The sequence below is a fragment of the Gopherus evgoodei genome, chromosome 2 (assembly GCF_007399415.2).
Source record: "Gopherus evgoodei ecotype Sinaloan lineage chromosome 2, rGopEvg1_v1.p, whole genome shotgun sequence".
Classification (NCBI taxonomy): Eukaryota; Metazoa; Chordata; order Testudines; family Testudinidae; genus Gopherus; species Gopherus evgoodei.
In genome coordinates, this window is record NC_044323.1 from 7,739,159 (window position 1) to 7,755,409 (window position 16,251).

At 44.1% G+C, this 16,251-nt stretch overlaps 1 protein-coding gene across 1 annotated transcript in view; it reads right to left on the bottom strand.

The window, feature by feature from the left end:
- The window catches only part of VIPR1 (vasoactive intestinal peptide receptor 1), a 173,222-nt gene that overhangs the window by 67,932 nt on the left and 89,039 nt on the right, over nucleotides 1-16,251 (bottom strand). The window contains exon 3 of the mRNA XM_030549954.1: nucleotides 14,559-14,666. Within this exon, the coding sequence (XP_030405814.1) occupies nucleotides 14,559-14,666 (108 nt within the window). The remainder of the gene's footprint in view (nucleotides 1-14,558; nucleotides 14,667-16,251) is intronic.

Consider the following 16,251-nt stretch of genomic DNA (forward strand, 5'->3'; position numbering starts at 1 on the left):
ACAGCTCCCTGTACCCCGCCAATGGGAGCTACGGGGACAGTGCTTGCAGGCAGGAGCAGCCCATGGAGGGAGACCCATGTTCCCCCCGCTCCTGGGGCCGCGGGGTGCACTGGCCACTTCTGGGAGTGGTGTGGGGCCTAGGCAGCTCTGCTGCGCTGCCGGAGAGCACGATCGACTGGGAGATCCTCTAGGATCAACCGGTTGGTGACCATGGCTCCAACATAATAAGATAATCAAGAATAATATTTAAAAGTACAAAATCCTGAGTGCTGTTAACTGGAAATGTAACAAGTTCCCCCTCATGGGTGTCAGCAGGATTTGAATCCAGGACTTTCACCTGCAAAAGCATCCACCTCTTTCATTTGAAAGAGAAAACCCAGTAGCTAGTGGTAGATATAGGCTGTTATTTGCATGTGGGTCAGCCACTGGATGGCAATGCATAGCCCAGTCTACAAGCATGTTATAGAGCAGGGCTAGGCAGCCTATGGCACGTGTGCCAAAGACAGCATGCGAGCTGATTTTCAGTGGCACTCACACTGCCTAGGTCCTGTCCACCCATCTGGAGGGCTCTGCATTTTAATTTAATTTTAAATGAGCCTTCTAGACATTTTAAAAACCTTATTTACTTTACATACAACAACAGTTTAGTTACATATTATAGACATCTAGAAAGAGACCTTCTAAAAATATTAAGATATATGACTGGCATGCGAAACCTTAAATTAGAGTGAATGAATGAAGACTCGGCACACCACTTCTGAAAGGTTGCCGACCTCTGTTATAGAGGCACTATACAAATGCATTTAACAAAACAATGGGCATTTTGCTTGTCAAAGTTTCCAAGAAGTCTGACAAATGCAGTGTGACGGGCTTGTTACAAACAAATTGCAAAGGTCTAAGGCCGCAACACACTTTAAGCACCCAAAGCCACCTATCTCAATTACATTGTGTGGTGTAGGATAAAAATATGAAGGTACAAATCCACATTCATCTACAGATCTGGGGTCTGATTCTGCACTGCCCGGCGCCTCCTTTATCATTTACATCTGTGTACAGTGAGTGTATCCCTTTGCGTTACAGCAGGTCACAATTTTTCAACTGATTCTTTTTTCACCAAAAATTACCATCTCCCCCCACAAAATAATGAAAATGTTACCAAATAAACTATTTTTTAATATTTCTGGTTTTTTCTATGACAGTGAAATCTTTTTTGCTCAGTTCCCCTTTCTTTCCCCCTCCATCTCACCTGTTTCCCTTCGCCCCCTCTCCTATTTTAGTGGCAAAATAGAAGGAGGACTAAAAAGGGGGGAAATGGAAAGAAATAATAATAATTAATAATCAACACCTGCCCCCAAAATGATAATTTTGTAAATCAACATTTTTTCAAGTAAAAAAAAGAAATGGCGAAAGTTTTCAAATATATGAAAAATTCTCCCTTTTGCAAGGCTGGGAATGAATATGATTCTACAAACAAAATAAAATAATCAATTTTACACCCACTTTACACAAGAGTAAACAACTAAGCACTGGGAAAGCAATGGAGACTCAGACTCTGAGACCCTGATCCTGTCATGAGTTACTCAAATGCTTACATTTTACTACCTTGAGCAGCTCCTTTGATTTCATAAGGCAACTCACAGTAGTAAAGTTAAGCACGTGCCTAAGTGGTTGCAGGAATCAGAGAATTAATCTCATGCTGGGTCCTTTGCTTTGCCTAGACACTTCTAAGTGTGGTGGGATGTGTGTGGGGCAGGGGAGGGGAGTAGCCACTAACAGTAACTGACTCAAATCTGATGGGCCTTCTCACATGATGTTCAACTTGGCAAAGTTCTTTCCTGTATAATGAAGACAGATAATGATATGTGGGATTAATCAGTTCCGCAGTACAAACAGAAGTGCAGGGAGAGGATGCAGTTTCCAAAGAAGTGCCATGCTGCAGGTGTGTTATGACAGATTTAGTTACTTCCTGTCAATCATTCTAGGCTTGCTAAAAAGTGCTTAGGAAGAAGCACAAAATAATATGATGTGCGCCTTGAAGACAGGCTCCCAGGACAACTGGGCTGAATGCACTGAAAATTACTCCTGGCACATCATCAAATGAAAAGGGATGACAAAAAGATTTCATAAGGCTCTTCAGTTACTTCCATTGGACTGAAAAAATCAAGGGGTATGGAGGAAAGATCTATCTGAAACCCAAAGCAGAACAGTACAGCAAGGTTTGGAGAGATTTAACAAGACACATTGAAACAAATATTTCATATCTTAAGGTGACCTATTGGGATTTAAAAAGTCTATGATTCTCTCAGGTAAGGTCTGTGACCTCCTGTCTCTGCTAATTTAAAAGCACTGCCAAATAACTACTGTTTTTGCCCTCCTGGATAATTTAAAGCCACAGGGCCAGATTCTGATTTCTGTTATGCAGGTGTAAAACTGAATTAATAGCTGCCATGACTGGAATTACTTGGGGTTACATGATGCCAAGACAGCAGAATTTGGCCCAAAGGGTATGTCTACAGTTGGAATCATAGAATATATCAGGATTGGAAGGGACCTCAGGAGGTCATCTAGTCCAACTCCCTGCTCAAAGCAGGACCAATCCCCAACTAAATCATCCCAGCCATGGCTTTGTCAAGCCTGGCCTTAAAAACCTTGAAGGAAGGAGATTCCACCACCTCCCTAGGAGTGGTGACACTGTCTAGCCATTCTGAGTACGTACTTATGGGGTTCAGGTGGGGTGATAATCGGGGTGGCTAACCTTTGCCACTGCTATCCATGCTACATCAAACTAGCACAAGTAAGTCTATGCAAGCTGGGAATCAAACCCCTACCTCCACATATGGACATAGCCTTAGATAGAGGGTAAAATTTCCAAAAGGGCCTAAATGGCTTAGGTACTCAAGTCTCATTGATCGTCCATGAGACTTAGGTGCCTAATGGTTAGTCCCCACCGTGAACAGTTAGTCCCTATACTGGCAAAGCCACCTAGTGGAGACCCAGCTTAAACTGGTAAAATGTGTTCTGCCAGTATAGTGAAACCACCTCCCTGAACTACATAAGCCAGGGGTCCCTAACACGGTGCCCGCAGGGCACGGTGCCACGGCATCCGCTGGGGTGTCTAAGTGCGCCCGCGTACTGGCCGGCGGACGAGCATCCACTGAAATGCCACTCATGTTGGTGTGTAGGGTACGGGCAGTTACATGCCCCAGTGAACAGCAAGCTGCATCCATATCAGTTAATCACATGAGTTAACTGTGATTAATCAACAGCCCTACTCAAGACACCAAAACAGGCAAAGACTATGGGTAGGACAAGGAAGATGTTTGAGGCATGATCACTATTTAACAGGTCAGCTGCCATAACACATTGGTGAGAATGCAGTGAGTAATCTTGCAAAATTCAAGGTGGGTCAGAGAACATATCAAAGTGGCGTTTGCTGGTCAGTCTGTCTATGACAGATCAGGCTAGCCTCCAGAACAATTTACCAAATATCTTCTGGTGCAATTTCTCTTTCTTGCAAAGAATATATTTCATTGTTCAATGGCTTCCGTCACCAATGTGACTGGTCACCTTGTTGTGACAGTGTCTCTGGAACGACCACCCGCTGGAAATAGTACTTCTAGATACAATGTGAAATTGGTAGCACGTTGGCGCTCACTGGTTGATTGTGCTCTCTAGAACCTATCACTTGGTGGTTCCCCACTTCCACCCAAGAATATTGGGGATCACCTGTATAATGGAGAGAGTTACCATGAATAATTTGGCTAATAGCATTAATTATTTTATTTTCCACTATCTATTATTCCAATTTTAATTTACCAGTTCTCCCAATGGTAAAATTCTCCCCTCCCCCCATGCAGATCTGGGACCTAGAACCACTCATGACCAATGTGAAACACGATATTTCAGGAAGGTCAATGAGATCATTGGAAAGGATGAGCAACAGGAATAAGAGAAGAGGGACACTGCATACTTATAATGAGAAGGAGGAAAAACAGAGGTTGCATTTATTGTGGTGGGAGAAAGGGACATGACTGAAGTCTCCAAGAGGTTCTCTAGAGGATAATGTGAGTTGAGAGAGCTAAACTATTAGAGCTAATGATAATGTACAGGACTTGGAGGGCCAATACAGTACAAGCAAAGAGCAGCTGAAAAGATCATTTAGGCATTGTATTTTTAGATGGAGAGGGGTCAGTTTAGGGTACCAGCAGGAGGAACTAAGGTAACCAAGAAGACATATTAGACAGTTAGGCCTGAATGCACATAAGGAGTTAGGTATTAGTTTCTCCCAAATGAAACATATGACAGAGACAGAAAGAGAGGAAATAAGCATGAGAATCACTCTACAGTAGGATGAGTAGAGCACTCACCCAGGTGTGTGAGACTCAGGAGCCAATCATGTTACTCCTATGACTCTTTAATTACTTACCCAGAATGCAACAGTCAGAACATAGCTCAGTGGCTTGAGCATTGGCCTGCTAAACCCAGGGTTGTGAGTTCAATCCTTGAGGGGACCACTTAGGGATCTGGGGCAAAAATCAGTACTTGGTCTTGTTAGTGAAGGCAGGGGCTGGACTTGATAACCTTTTGGGGTCCCTTCCAGTTCTATGAGATAGGTACATCTCCATATAAACATGGAGACAGCTAAATGAGTGTCACATCAGAATACACATAGCCCAGTAGTTAGAGCACTTAGCTGAGAAGTGGCAGATCCCAGTTCAAATCCTTTCTCTCCATCAGGTGCGGGGCATCCCCCGTATCCCAGGTGAGTACTCTAATCACTGGGCTAGAAGTTATAAGGGAGGCCCTCCTCCACTTCCTGCCCCCCATTGCTTGTGTGATCTCACCTGAAGGACTGATCCAGCAGGGGGCCTGTGAGCATGCTTCTTGGATCAGGTCCCACATGTGACTTAGGCAGTCGAATGCCCATCTTCCCCTGGTTTATGAAATGCTCTGGAACTTAGGTGTCTGGATCCCTAGAAAGAGGCACCAGTCCCAGTGCACATGTAATGTATAATGTGAATGCACATCGGAAAACATAATCCCAATTATACATATAAAATGATGGGGTCTAAATTAGCTGTTACTGCTCAAGAAAGAGATCTTGGAGTCATTGTGGATAGTTCTTGGAAAACATCCACTCAATGTGCAGCAGCAGTCAAAAAGCAAACAGAATGTTGGGATCAATCAAGAAAGGGATAGATAATAAGACAGAAAAATGTCATATTGCCTCTATATAAATCCCTGGTATGCCCACATCTTGAATACTGCATGCAGATGTTGTCACCTCATCTCAAAAAAGATATATTAGAATTGGAAAAGGTTCAGAAAAGGGCAACAAACAAAAATGATTAGGGGTATGGAACAGCTGCCATATAAAGAAGGGTTAAAAAGCCTGAGAATTTTCAGCTTGGAAAAGATATGACTGGGGTGGGGAGGATATGATAGGAGTCTATAAAATCATGACTGGTGTGGAGAACATAAATAAGTAAGTGTTATTTACTCCTTATCACACAAGAACTAGGGGTCACCAAATGCAATTAATGGGCAGCAGGTCTAAACCAACAAAAGGAAATATTCCTTCTAACAACGCACAGTCAACCTGTGGAACTCCTGGCCAGAGGATGGTGTGAAGGCCAAGACTATAACAGGGTTCAAAAAAGAACTAGATAAGTTCATGGAGGATAGGTCTGTCAATGGTTATTAGCCAGGACGGGCAGGTCTCCGCCACAAATGCTGCATTGGCACCGCTGCAGCGCTTTCATGAAGATGCTCTAAGCTGTTGGCTTAGTTACTCCACCTCCGTGAGAGGCAGTAGCTATATGGTGGGAGAAGCTCTACTAGCAACACAGCACTGTCTAAACAGGGGTTAAAGGTCAGTACAACTACGCTGCTCAGGGATGTGGATTTTTCACACCCCAGAGTGACGTGGTTATACCGAAGTCAGTGTGCAGTGTAGATCTTAGTATGCACAGTATTGGCTACGTCTACATTGGTGTAATTCCCAGCTCGGGTAGCCCTACCTATGCTAGCTCTGATCGTGCCAGCGTGCTAAAAATAGAAGTCTCTCTGTGGCGCAAGTGGTGGGATGGGCTGTCCACCCTGTGTGTGTCCTGTCTGAGGCCCTAGGTACATTTCCTCAAGCTGGAAATGATAGCTCTAATTCCGGTGTAGCCAGACTCACTGATGATTTCTTGTTCAAGAAATGGCATGGAGAAGTTTGTGGTTGGTGTCAGCGACTTTGGATTACAGACATAAAGAAAGCTAGAATATTCTAGTGCAATGAAAGTGAGTAATGCTCTTTAATACAGGAAGGTGACAAATGATATTTTTGTCCATCCTTTCCAAGTGCTAATGATGAATGTCATGAAATAAAGCAGCTCTACTGAGTTTGTGAATGGCGTTAAGACCTTAGTGTCAGATGAGATAAACGCAGAGCGAGGCATTTTATGGTTTCCATCTTTTATCTGTCACAAGTCAGGATATGAGACACTGGAAGAAAACATTCCTTTATCAAGGAGGAAATTTCAAGCACTAAATCTTTGCTTCCTAATATTTCCACTCTAACTATAAACACAGATGGCTCTGATTCTCCACTGCCCTGCACCTTGTGTTAGCATTCATATTGCTGCAAAGGGATTCCAGAACAGATATAAAATGCTACCAAGTTATTAATTTCCTCATTGGCTTTTCTGTAGAGCTCGTCACTGTGCTGTGAGTGCTTCACAATCCTCCCCAACACAATTAGCTTCACAGCATACCTGGATTCAGGAGATATGCATTCAATTCCTGGCTCTGCTACAGAATTCCTTTGTGACCTTGGGCAAGTCATTTAATCTCTTCTTCAGTTAACCACCTGTAAAATGGGCATAATATTGCTTCCCTTCTCCCACTCTTAGTCTGTTCTGTCTATTTAGACTGTATGCCTTTAATACCAGGGACTGTGACTTAATAAATGTATGTGCCCCCTCCAGCATAACTCATCATCTCAAATGAGGCCTGCAGGGGTTCCTGTAATGAAAATAATCAATAACAATGCAAGCAGCAGACTCATTATTACTTTGCCCATGAGTCAAGATTTGAAGTCAGCTTTCCAGAACTGCTAGACCAGTGACTTAACCCACTTTCTCTTTTGGCTTCTTGTGCTTATCACTTGTCAGGTTATCACCTCTGCTGGGGGCCAAATTTTATGTCTGATATTAAAGAGATTTTATTACATACAACAGACGCTTGTCTGTTTATACATCAGATAATTAATTAACTAGAGGCCCAGATTGTCTTGTGTAACAACAATTATTTATACATACGCTGATTTAATTTTCATGGCATAATTGTAATACTAGAGGGTTTTACTGAAAGCCATTTTGAGTCACTAATCTAGAGTCATTTTCCCCAGAGGAGAGAAAAGATGAAGTATGATCTAGTGGTTAGGGTACTTCCTTGTTACTTGGAAAATGTGGGTCCGAGTGCCTGATCTGCCACAGACTTCCTGCTATGGCATGTCACATTGCTTCTCTGTGGCTCACTTCCTTATCAGTGACAATAACACTGCCTAACCTCACAGTGGTGTTGTGAGGATAAATACATGAAAGATTGTGAGGCACTCAGATATTAGAGTCATGGGGATCACAGACGTACCAGAGTTAGATAGCTGGTGAATGCCTACTGAGTGAATGTCAATACATTCATTTCCCTTCAGTAGAGAGAAGTTGTCCTAATGATGCAATGACATTTATATTGTGTCCAGGCAGAGCTGGATCCAGAAAAATCCTGTTACCCCAAAACACAGACATATGAGTTAGTTAATGGAAATCAGGAATTTCCCCACCAATTTATGCATGTGTTTATATTAGCATCCAACGGTGCAGTATCCCAACATCTATTTGACCCTTCTTCCAAATCAGTAGCTGGTGCCATCTTGAAATTATATCTACAGAAGTACAGATCTCTCTGACAATGTAAGTTCTTATACAGGAGCCCACCACCATGACATCTAAGTCCCCAGACAGTGGGAAAAAAACAATCTTTGCAAATGGTTGCTGCAGTTACAGCATTCCTTGAACTATTTCTGCTTGGAAACAGTGGCCCAGTTCTGCACACTGACATCAGTGCAGTCCCCAGAGAAACAGAGAGCAGAACTCAGAGTAGTAGGATCTGGCTCAGTGATTGTATGTATATCACCCAGCAGCCTCTAATCCATATAAATGACAGCTATTAAGACGATCTGGCCTATGTATTGCTCCAACCACATGGCCTCCATTGAGCCCCTGCAGAGGCTTTCAAGTTTCATTCCATCAAGGCCATGTTTCTCATCCTCATCTTCAAGGCTCATCATCAACTCTACCTGTCCACTCTTGTCTCTGACTGCATCCTCCTCACACTTCCTCGGCTCCAGCAATGGTGCCAGTCATAGCTGCTCATTTGTCAACTGTGTGCACCAACAACCCCCACCATGCCTTCTTCCACACACCGGCCCTCACACAGGAATGCCCAAGCTGGCAGGCCACTCCTCCTTCAAAATCTCTCCTCCCTGCCACAGTGGTCTGGTCTAGACTAGTCTGTTATTTCGGAATTAATTCAGAAAAAAAAAATCCGTTCACATGACCAACCGGCTTTTTCAATTTAAAGAGTTATTTAAACAGATTTCTGTATTCCACCTCGGCAAGTGAAGTAGCACTTAAATCGAGATCGCAATCCCAGGTTAGAGGTATTGTGGACGCAATTAAACATTATTGGCCTCCGGGAGCTATCCCAGAATGCTCCCTTGTGACCACTCTGGATGACACTCTCAATTCCAATGCACTAGCCAGGTGTTCAGGAAAAGCCCCAGGAACTTTTGAATTTCATTTCCTGTTTGGTCACCATCAGCACAGGTGACCGTCAGCACAGTCCACCATCACAGGCGACCATGCAGAGTCCACCATCACAAGAGATCACGTAGTCCCGGATTTGCAGACGAGCTCCAGCATGGTCCAAATGGGAGGTACTGGATCTCATCGCATGTTGGGGAGGCGAGTCTGTTATGGCAGAACTACGTTCCAAAAAAAGAAATGCAAATACGTACACTAAAGTCTCCAGGGCCATGACGGAAAGAGGCTACTCCAGGGACACGCAACAGTGTCATACAAAAATCAAGGAGCTCAGGCAAGCGTACCAAAAAGCCATGGAGGCGAATGGTGGTCTGGGTCACAGCCCCATACATTCCGCTTCTACCGTGAACTCCATGCAATTATGGGGGGTGATGCCACCACTACCCCACCACTGTCCGTGGACACCTGCAAGGGGAGAGTTTCACAGAGCGAGGAGGGAAGAGGTCATTGGAGGATGAAGGAGGAGGAGGAGGATGACGACGGTGCACAGGTGGCAAGTGGGGAATCCGTTTCCCCCCCTCGCCAGGAACTATGCTTAACGCTGGAGCCAATAGCCTCCCCCTACTCCCAATGTGGGCTCCCAGACCATGACCCTGGAGAAGGTACTTCTGGTGAGTGAGAGCCTGATTGGCGCCATGCGGTGGAGGGCAGGAACCTAGCTGCACTGGGCTGTTCGCGTATAATTTAAAGGGCTCATCCCTACTCAGAACCTCATCGGATCCACATGGTGGGCAGGTGGGGTTTGGTGTTGTGTGAAGTGATCATCCCAGAGATCCTGCAGGCTCTCCTTTATGGCAAACCCACCAGGCATTGCTTCCTACGGGAAAGGGGTCCCAGCAGTTTGAAAACATCGAAATGAATATAGAAGAAGAAGAACCCCGCGTACCCCTAGGCTGCCTGCAAGCTGAATTCTGTTGCTCGGCCGTGTGTGATGGCTCAGTCACACCAACGTATCCCCTTTATTCTCTGAAAGGTATATTTTAAAATACTACCCTCCCTTTTTCTCCTCCCGCAGGTACAAATGTTTCAACGCGGCCCCTACCTACTAGGTCCCAGAGGTTGGTCCAGATTAGAAGGCAGAAAAAATGAACTCGGCAAGACTTGTTCACGGAGCTCATGCAGTCCTCTCGCACTGATTGCCTCCGTGCATTCAGCTGGGCCCTAACAATTGCAGAGTCCAGTAAAGCATTACAGGAACACGAACAGAGAAGGGACGCGCGTGATGAGAGCAGGCAGGATGCTATGGTCAAGCTTACGGCGGAGCAAACGGACATGCTCGTTGATGGTAGATCTAATGCGGGAAAGGCAGCAAGACCACACACTGCTGCTGCAGCCCCTGTATAACTGCCCTCCCACCTCCCCAAGTTCCACAGCCTCCTCACCCAGATGCCCAAGAACACGAGGGGGGAGGCTATGGGGACCCACACACTCAACCCCAAAGGATTGCCCAAGCAGCAGAAAGCTGGCATATGCAAACTTTTGATTTGGTTTCTCGACTTGTCCTTCCCTCCTCCTCCACCCCCGCAATCCAACCTTCCCCCAGTGTTGTGTAACTAATAATAAAGAACAGTTTTTAAACAACTTAGACTTTATTTCCTTTCATATATATATATAGGGGGTGGGTAACTTCAAGAGAAACAAACACAACTGACATACTGTACCCTGGCCAGTCATGAAACTGGCTTTCAAAGCTTCTCTGATGTGCAGCACTCCCTGCTGCACTCTTCTAATCTCCCTGTTGTCTGTCTGTGTGAAACTGGCCACCAGACGAGTTGCCTCAACCTCCCACCCTGCCATAAAAGTCTCCCTCTCACTCTCACAGATATTGTGGAGCACATAACAAGCAGCAGTTACAATCGGAATATTGGTTGTGCTGAGATCTATCCGAGTCAGTAAATTGGGCCAGCGCCCTTTCAAATGTCCAAAAGCATATTTTACCACCATTCTGCACTTGCTCAGCCTGTAGCTGAACTGCTCCTTACTACTGTCCAGGGTGCTTGTGTACGGCTTCATGAGCCATGGCATTAAGGGGTAGGCTGGGTCCCCGAAGATAACTATAGGTGTTTCAACATCCCCAACAGTAATTTTCTGGCCTGGGAAGTAAGTCCCTTCCTGCAGCTGTTCAAACAGAGGAGAGTACCTGAAGATGCAAGCATGATGCACCTTTCCCAGCCATCCCACGTTGATGTCGGTGAAATGTCCCTTGTGCTCCACCAGTGCTTGCAGTACCATGGAAAAGTACCCCTTGGGGTTTATGGACTGGCCGCCCCGGTGTGCCAGGGCCAAGATAGGGATATGTGTTCTGTCTATTGCCCCACCGCAGTTAGGGAATCCCAGTGCATTAAAGCCATCCACAATGGTCTGCATATTTCCCAGAGTCAGTACCCTTGATAGCAGCTGGTCAGTGATTGCGTTGGCTACTTGTAGCACTGCAGCACCCCACAGTAGATTTGCCCACTCCAAACTGATTCCTGACTGACCAGTAGCTGTCGGGCATTGCAAGCTTCCACAGTGCTATGGCCACTCACTTCTCAATGGTGAGGGTTGCTCTCATTCTGGTGTCTTTGCTCTTCAGGGCAGGAGACAGCAAGTTACAAAGTTCCATGAAAGTGGACCTACACATACGAAAGTTTCGCAGCCATTGCAAATCATCCCAGACCCACAACACTGTGTGGTCCCACCAGTTTGTGCTTGTTTCCTGGACCCAGAATCGGCGTTCCACAGCATGAACCAGGCCCAATGCCACCATGATCTCCCAAGCACCACGTGCCAGGCTTCTAGGAACATCTGTGTCCATATCCTCATCAGTATAGTAACTGCGCTGTCGTCGTTTCCTCGTCCGGTTTTGCAGGTACTGCACATAGTGCTGGATAATACATGAGGTATTTACAACGGTCAAAACTGCAGCGGAGATCTGAGTGGGCTCCATGATTGCCGCGCTATGGCGCCTGCATGGGTAATCCTGGAAAAAGGGTGTGAAATGAGCTGTTTGGTTCAAGATGGCCAAATAAAAGGTGGTAAATGTTGTCTTCTGTACTTTCACAGAGTCGGGAAACTCATTAGAGCGGCAAGAGCAGGAGAGCAGAGTTTTGCGACAGAAATGTGAGCAGAGTTTGCGGCAGAAGCTGTGCGGCTCTGTTCATGATAGCCAAAAAACAGAAGGGACTTGTTGTCTTCTGTAGCTTCTAGGGGGGCCAGGACAGACAACATGGAAAAAGTGGCAGAAGCTTCATGGTAGCCAAAAAAAGGTGGGAAATGGTTAGATGAAAGAGTAGATAGACGAGAGGACATGCGAGGTGGATTCATAGTACCAGGAGATAGGTGATGCACCATGCTGCACCGTCTGCTGGTAGTATGGTGTCTGCCGTAGCTTTCACGGAGGGAGGAGCGAGTGATGGTACACACCTCAAAACACCTGTGAGAATGTTTTTGCCCCATCATGCACTGGGAGCTTAATCCACAATTCCAATGGGTGTCAGATACTGCGGGAACTGAACTACCACAGTGCACCCCTCCGACATTCAATGCTAGCCTCGGTACTGTAGACGCACTCCGCTGAATTCACACGCTTTAGTGGGGACATACAACAACGAATGTATAAAATCACTTCTGAAAATTTGAATAAAATAAGTTTGAATTAATTTCATATTGTAGATGTACCCAGTGTCTCTGAGAAATCAGGCTGTTAACTGCCTGAGGGGCAGCTGGGACAGTTGGTACTTACTTCATTTGTTTACAATGATTGAGGAGAGGGGGTATTGCAAGTATGTATCCAACTTGTGTGTATTTCAAGGTACGCATCCTCTCTAGTCCATTACTGAACCACAGGATGGGCTCCTATACACTGGATTCCTCTTTGCAGGTAGTCCTCATGCTTTCTTATGTACGTTCACCACAGTGTAGTTTATTTATCCTGTCTTATGAAGCTTCATGTCCCATTATCGTAAGGCTTTCCGTAAACTTCAATGTACCCGCTAGGCACAGGGTGGGGAGGTAAAAGGGAAGGGAAGTCTCACCTCCCTGAGTTTCTGGTCTTCTTTGCCCTTCCTTCCAGCCTCCTTGTCTTCCAATTAACAATCCCCAGCTGATGAGCTGAATACGCTTGTTAACCACACAAAAAGAACAGGAGTACTTGTGGCACCTTAGAGGCTAACACATTTATTTGAGCATAAATTTGTTAGGCTCTAAGGTGCCACAAGTACTCCTGATCTTTTTGTGGATACAGACTAACACGGCTGCTACTCTGAAGCTTGTTAACCAGTTAATCACCCAGATCTAATCAATTATCTCCCTATTTGGCCCAGGTGGGCATGCTCACAGTGGTGAGCCAGCAATAAGCTACTCCCACTCTGTCACTTGCTGGTTTAAAATTTTCCATAAAAAAGGCTTTTCAGTGGAAAGCTGGGTCTTCAATTAAACACAAGTTTCAAGAAAAGCATCTGCTTCCTGTGGAGAATTAAGATTTTAGTAAAAAACCCAAATGCTTAAAGCCCAAATATTATTTCAAACTAGAAATATTTGATTTGAATATGCTACTAAAGTGTCTTCTGGAAGTTGTAATTCAACTGTCTCATGTCCCGCATCTCTTCTCTGGGCCAGGCTCCTTGGCTGGACCACATCCCCCGTGATGCATTATTGCCAAGGACTCACATGATACATTGCCTCCCCCTCCATGAGAGAAGATTGTGGAGCATCATGGGAGATGAAATCTGACCTGGTCTCAAGAAGATAATGGGAGCATGAGGTACCCAAGCTACAACTCTCATGAAGTGCTACAGCAACTTTTCTGAATTGTAGTTGTTCAGTTTTTAGATGGAATTTTTTGGTCTTCAAATTTTCACTTAATCCCCCCCCACCCAAAAACAACAAAACAAACAAACAAACCCTCAACATTTTTTGTGGAAAATTAGAAAGAAACTATTTTTGTCAACATTTTCCAAGGGGAAAAAAATATTTTTCTACTTTTGTATTCAACTTCTTAGAGTGAGATTTTCAAAGTGAACAGTGTTGGCTCAACTCTGTTCTCATTGAAGTCATTGGCTAAACTCCCATTAACTTCAATGGGAGCAGAGTTAGGCCAATGTTCAGCGATAATCCCATCCATGGAGTGAAAGGTGCAGGGACTCTGTCTTTGTACGTTTTATATAGCACCTAGCAAAATGGAGCGCCATCTGTGACTGGTGTCTCTGGTCTCTACTGTAATGTAAAGAAACAATGGAAAATAATAACTGTGAATCCATGTCAGTAGACTGGATATTTGGGCCTACCAGTGAGGAGATAGCTAAAAGGTGTAGTCAAGTAGGTTCGTTACTCAACTATTTACCTACTTCTAACTGATAAAGAATCACAGAGTTTAAGGCCAGAAGGGACCATGAGGTCACCTAGCCTGATCTGTGTGTCCTTGGCTATTAAACTCCACCCAGTTATCAATAACCTCTCTTAGATTAGAGCATTACAGCCCTCGACTGGCTACAGTGTCTCATTTTCAGACAGGCTGAGCACCCACAACTCCAGCTGAAGTCAATGGGGAGTAGCACATGTCCATTACCTCTGAATAGTCATCACGGATTATTTCAACTTTAATTTTCACACAATAGCGTGATCGCCATTCACCAGAAGGAAGGCGGAGTGGATCAAGTTAGAAAATATCAAGCGACATTCATAGTAAATGAACTGTCTAATTTCACTTACCCAGAGAACTGGAGAAGAAGATAAAATATATGGGGCATGGCATCACCACAACTTCTCCCACTGCTGCTGAGGGCCAGCAGGTTATGTTGTCCCACATCCTTCCACAACCTACAGAAAGAGAAGAGAAAGAGATGACCATATTACAACATTCAGAGACTGCTCTGTCTGCGCTGTATGGAAAGTACACAGAGAAACCCTATGCAGGGCATGATTCATGGCTACCTTGCGAACAACCAGCTCTATCCAGTTTTCTAACTCTCTCAATCAAATCCCAAACCTGGATCAGAGGATTACAGAAGTTAGAGCTGGAAAAGACTGTTTAGATCCCTGAGACTACCCCACGTTAGTGTACTATATACTGCTCTAAATGGAGGTTGACTCACAATACTACACTTGATCTTAGATGCAAACCAAAAAGGGATTTTAAAAATATGTGCCGAAGACCCAGATGAGAGATTTAACTCTGACAAATGGAGAGGAAAGAGTGAAATAATTTGGGATTATTTTCTTTAAACACGCAGTTTTCAATAACTTCAGTTTCAAGATACAGCATGTGTGGTATCAAACATTTTCTGGAACTGACAGGGAGATACAGGCCACATCTGCATAGGACTGAGACAAATCTGGGTTAATAGTGAGTGGTGCATTTTATAGATGGAAACACTAGAGATTCTCAGATTAAATCTCTTGCTCCCCCTCCAAAATATAGTACCTGATCTGAACACACCAACCCATGCACAAGATGTGACTGCTTCTGTTCCTTTCTAACTCCCCCATTCCTCATGCCACTGAAACTGTCACTCACATAGGTGCAAAATTATGGCGGATGTGTTGGGTGGAAGGAGTAAATTATACCCCAGCAGATTTTTTTAAATTCCCAAAAGAGAGTCATGCAAGACGTCCATGAAGTCCATTTAGGACTTCGCTATTGCTACTACTGTTTCATCGAAACTGATATGTTTTGTGGGAATAAGTCGATTTCAACAAAATTTTGATAGACTTTCATTTCAATGTGGAAATGTTTCATTTTGATATGATCAATTGAGCACAATTTGTTTTGACAGAGATTATGTTAAAATATTGTTTTTAGTATGTTATATCCTGTTTATTATACCATTTCATTTATAGATGTTATATTTAATTTTTAAAATAAATATCAAAACTAAATTAAAGGAAATGTTTTGACACTACTGAAACAAGATATCCCGAAGATCCTGAACTGAACTTTTTTGGAATTTTTGTTTCCCTGGAAATTTCAAAATGTTTGCATTTTGTTCTGATTTTGAATGAAAAAATATTTCAGAATTCCATACAGAATGCAAATATTATTATTATTATTATTAATAACAGATAGACAGATACTGCAGCCATTTCCCTCTAGCAATTCTGTTCAAGAGTCACCCATGATGTGGCATAGAACAATTCCCCAAAGGTTAGGAAAAGGCTGTGGTTAAGTCCAGTGTCCCAGAGGGTGGAACTGGATTGTAAAGGAAAAAAAGCGCTTAGTAAAAGATGTTTCCAATAGTAAAAGGAACTCAGAAAACCACTGTCAAAGTATATTTCTTCAGTAAATATTCCTGATGTGAAACAGGCCAAATGTTTTCACTCATGCTACCCAAGAGCCTAACTCCACAATTGATTTGCCAAGACTGCATCAACGCCATTGATAACTCAGATCAATAAGGAGAGAGCA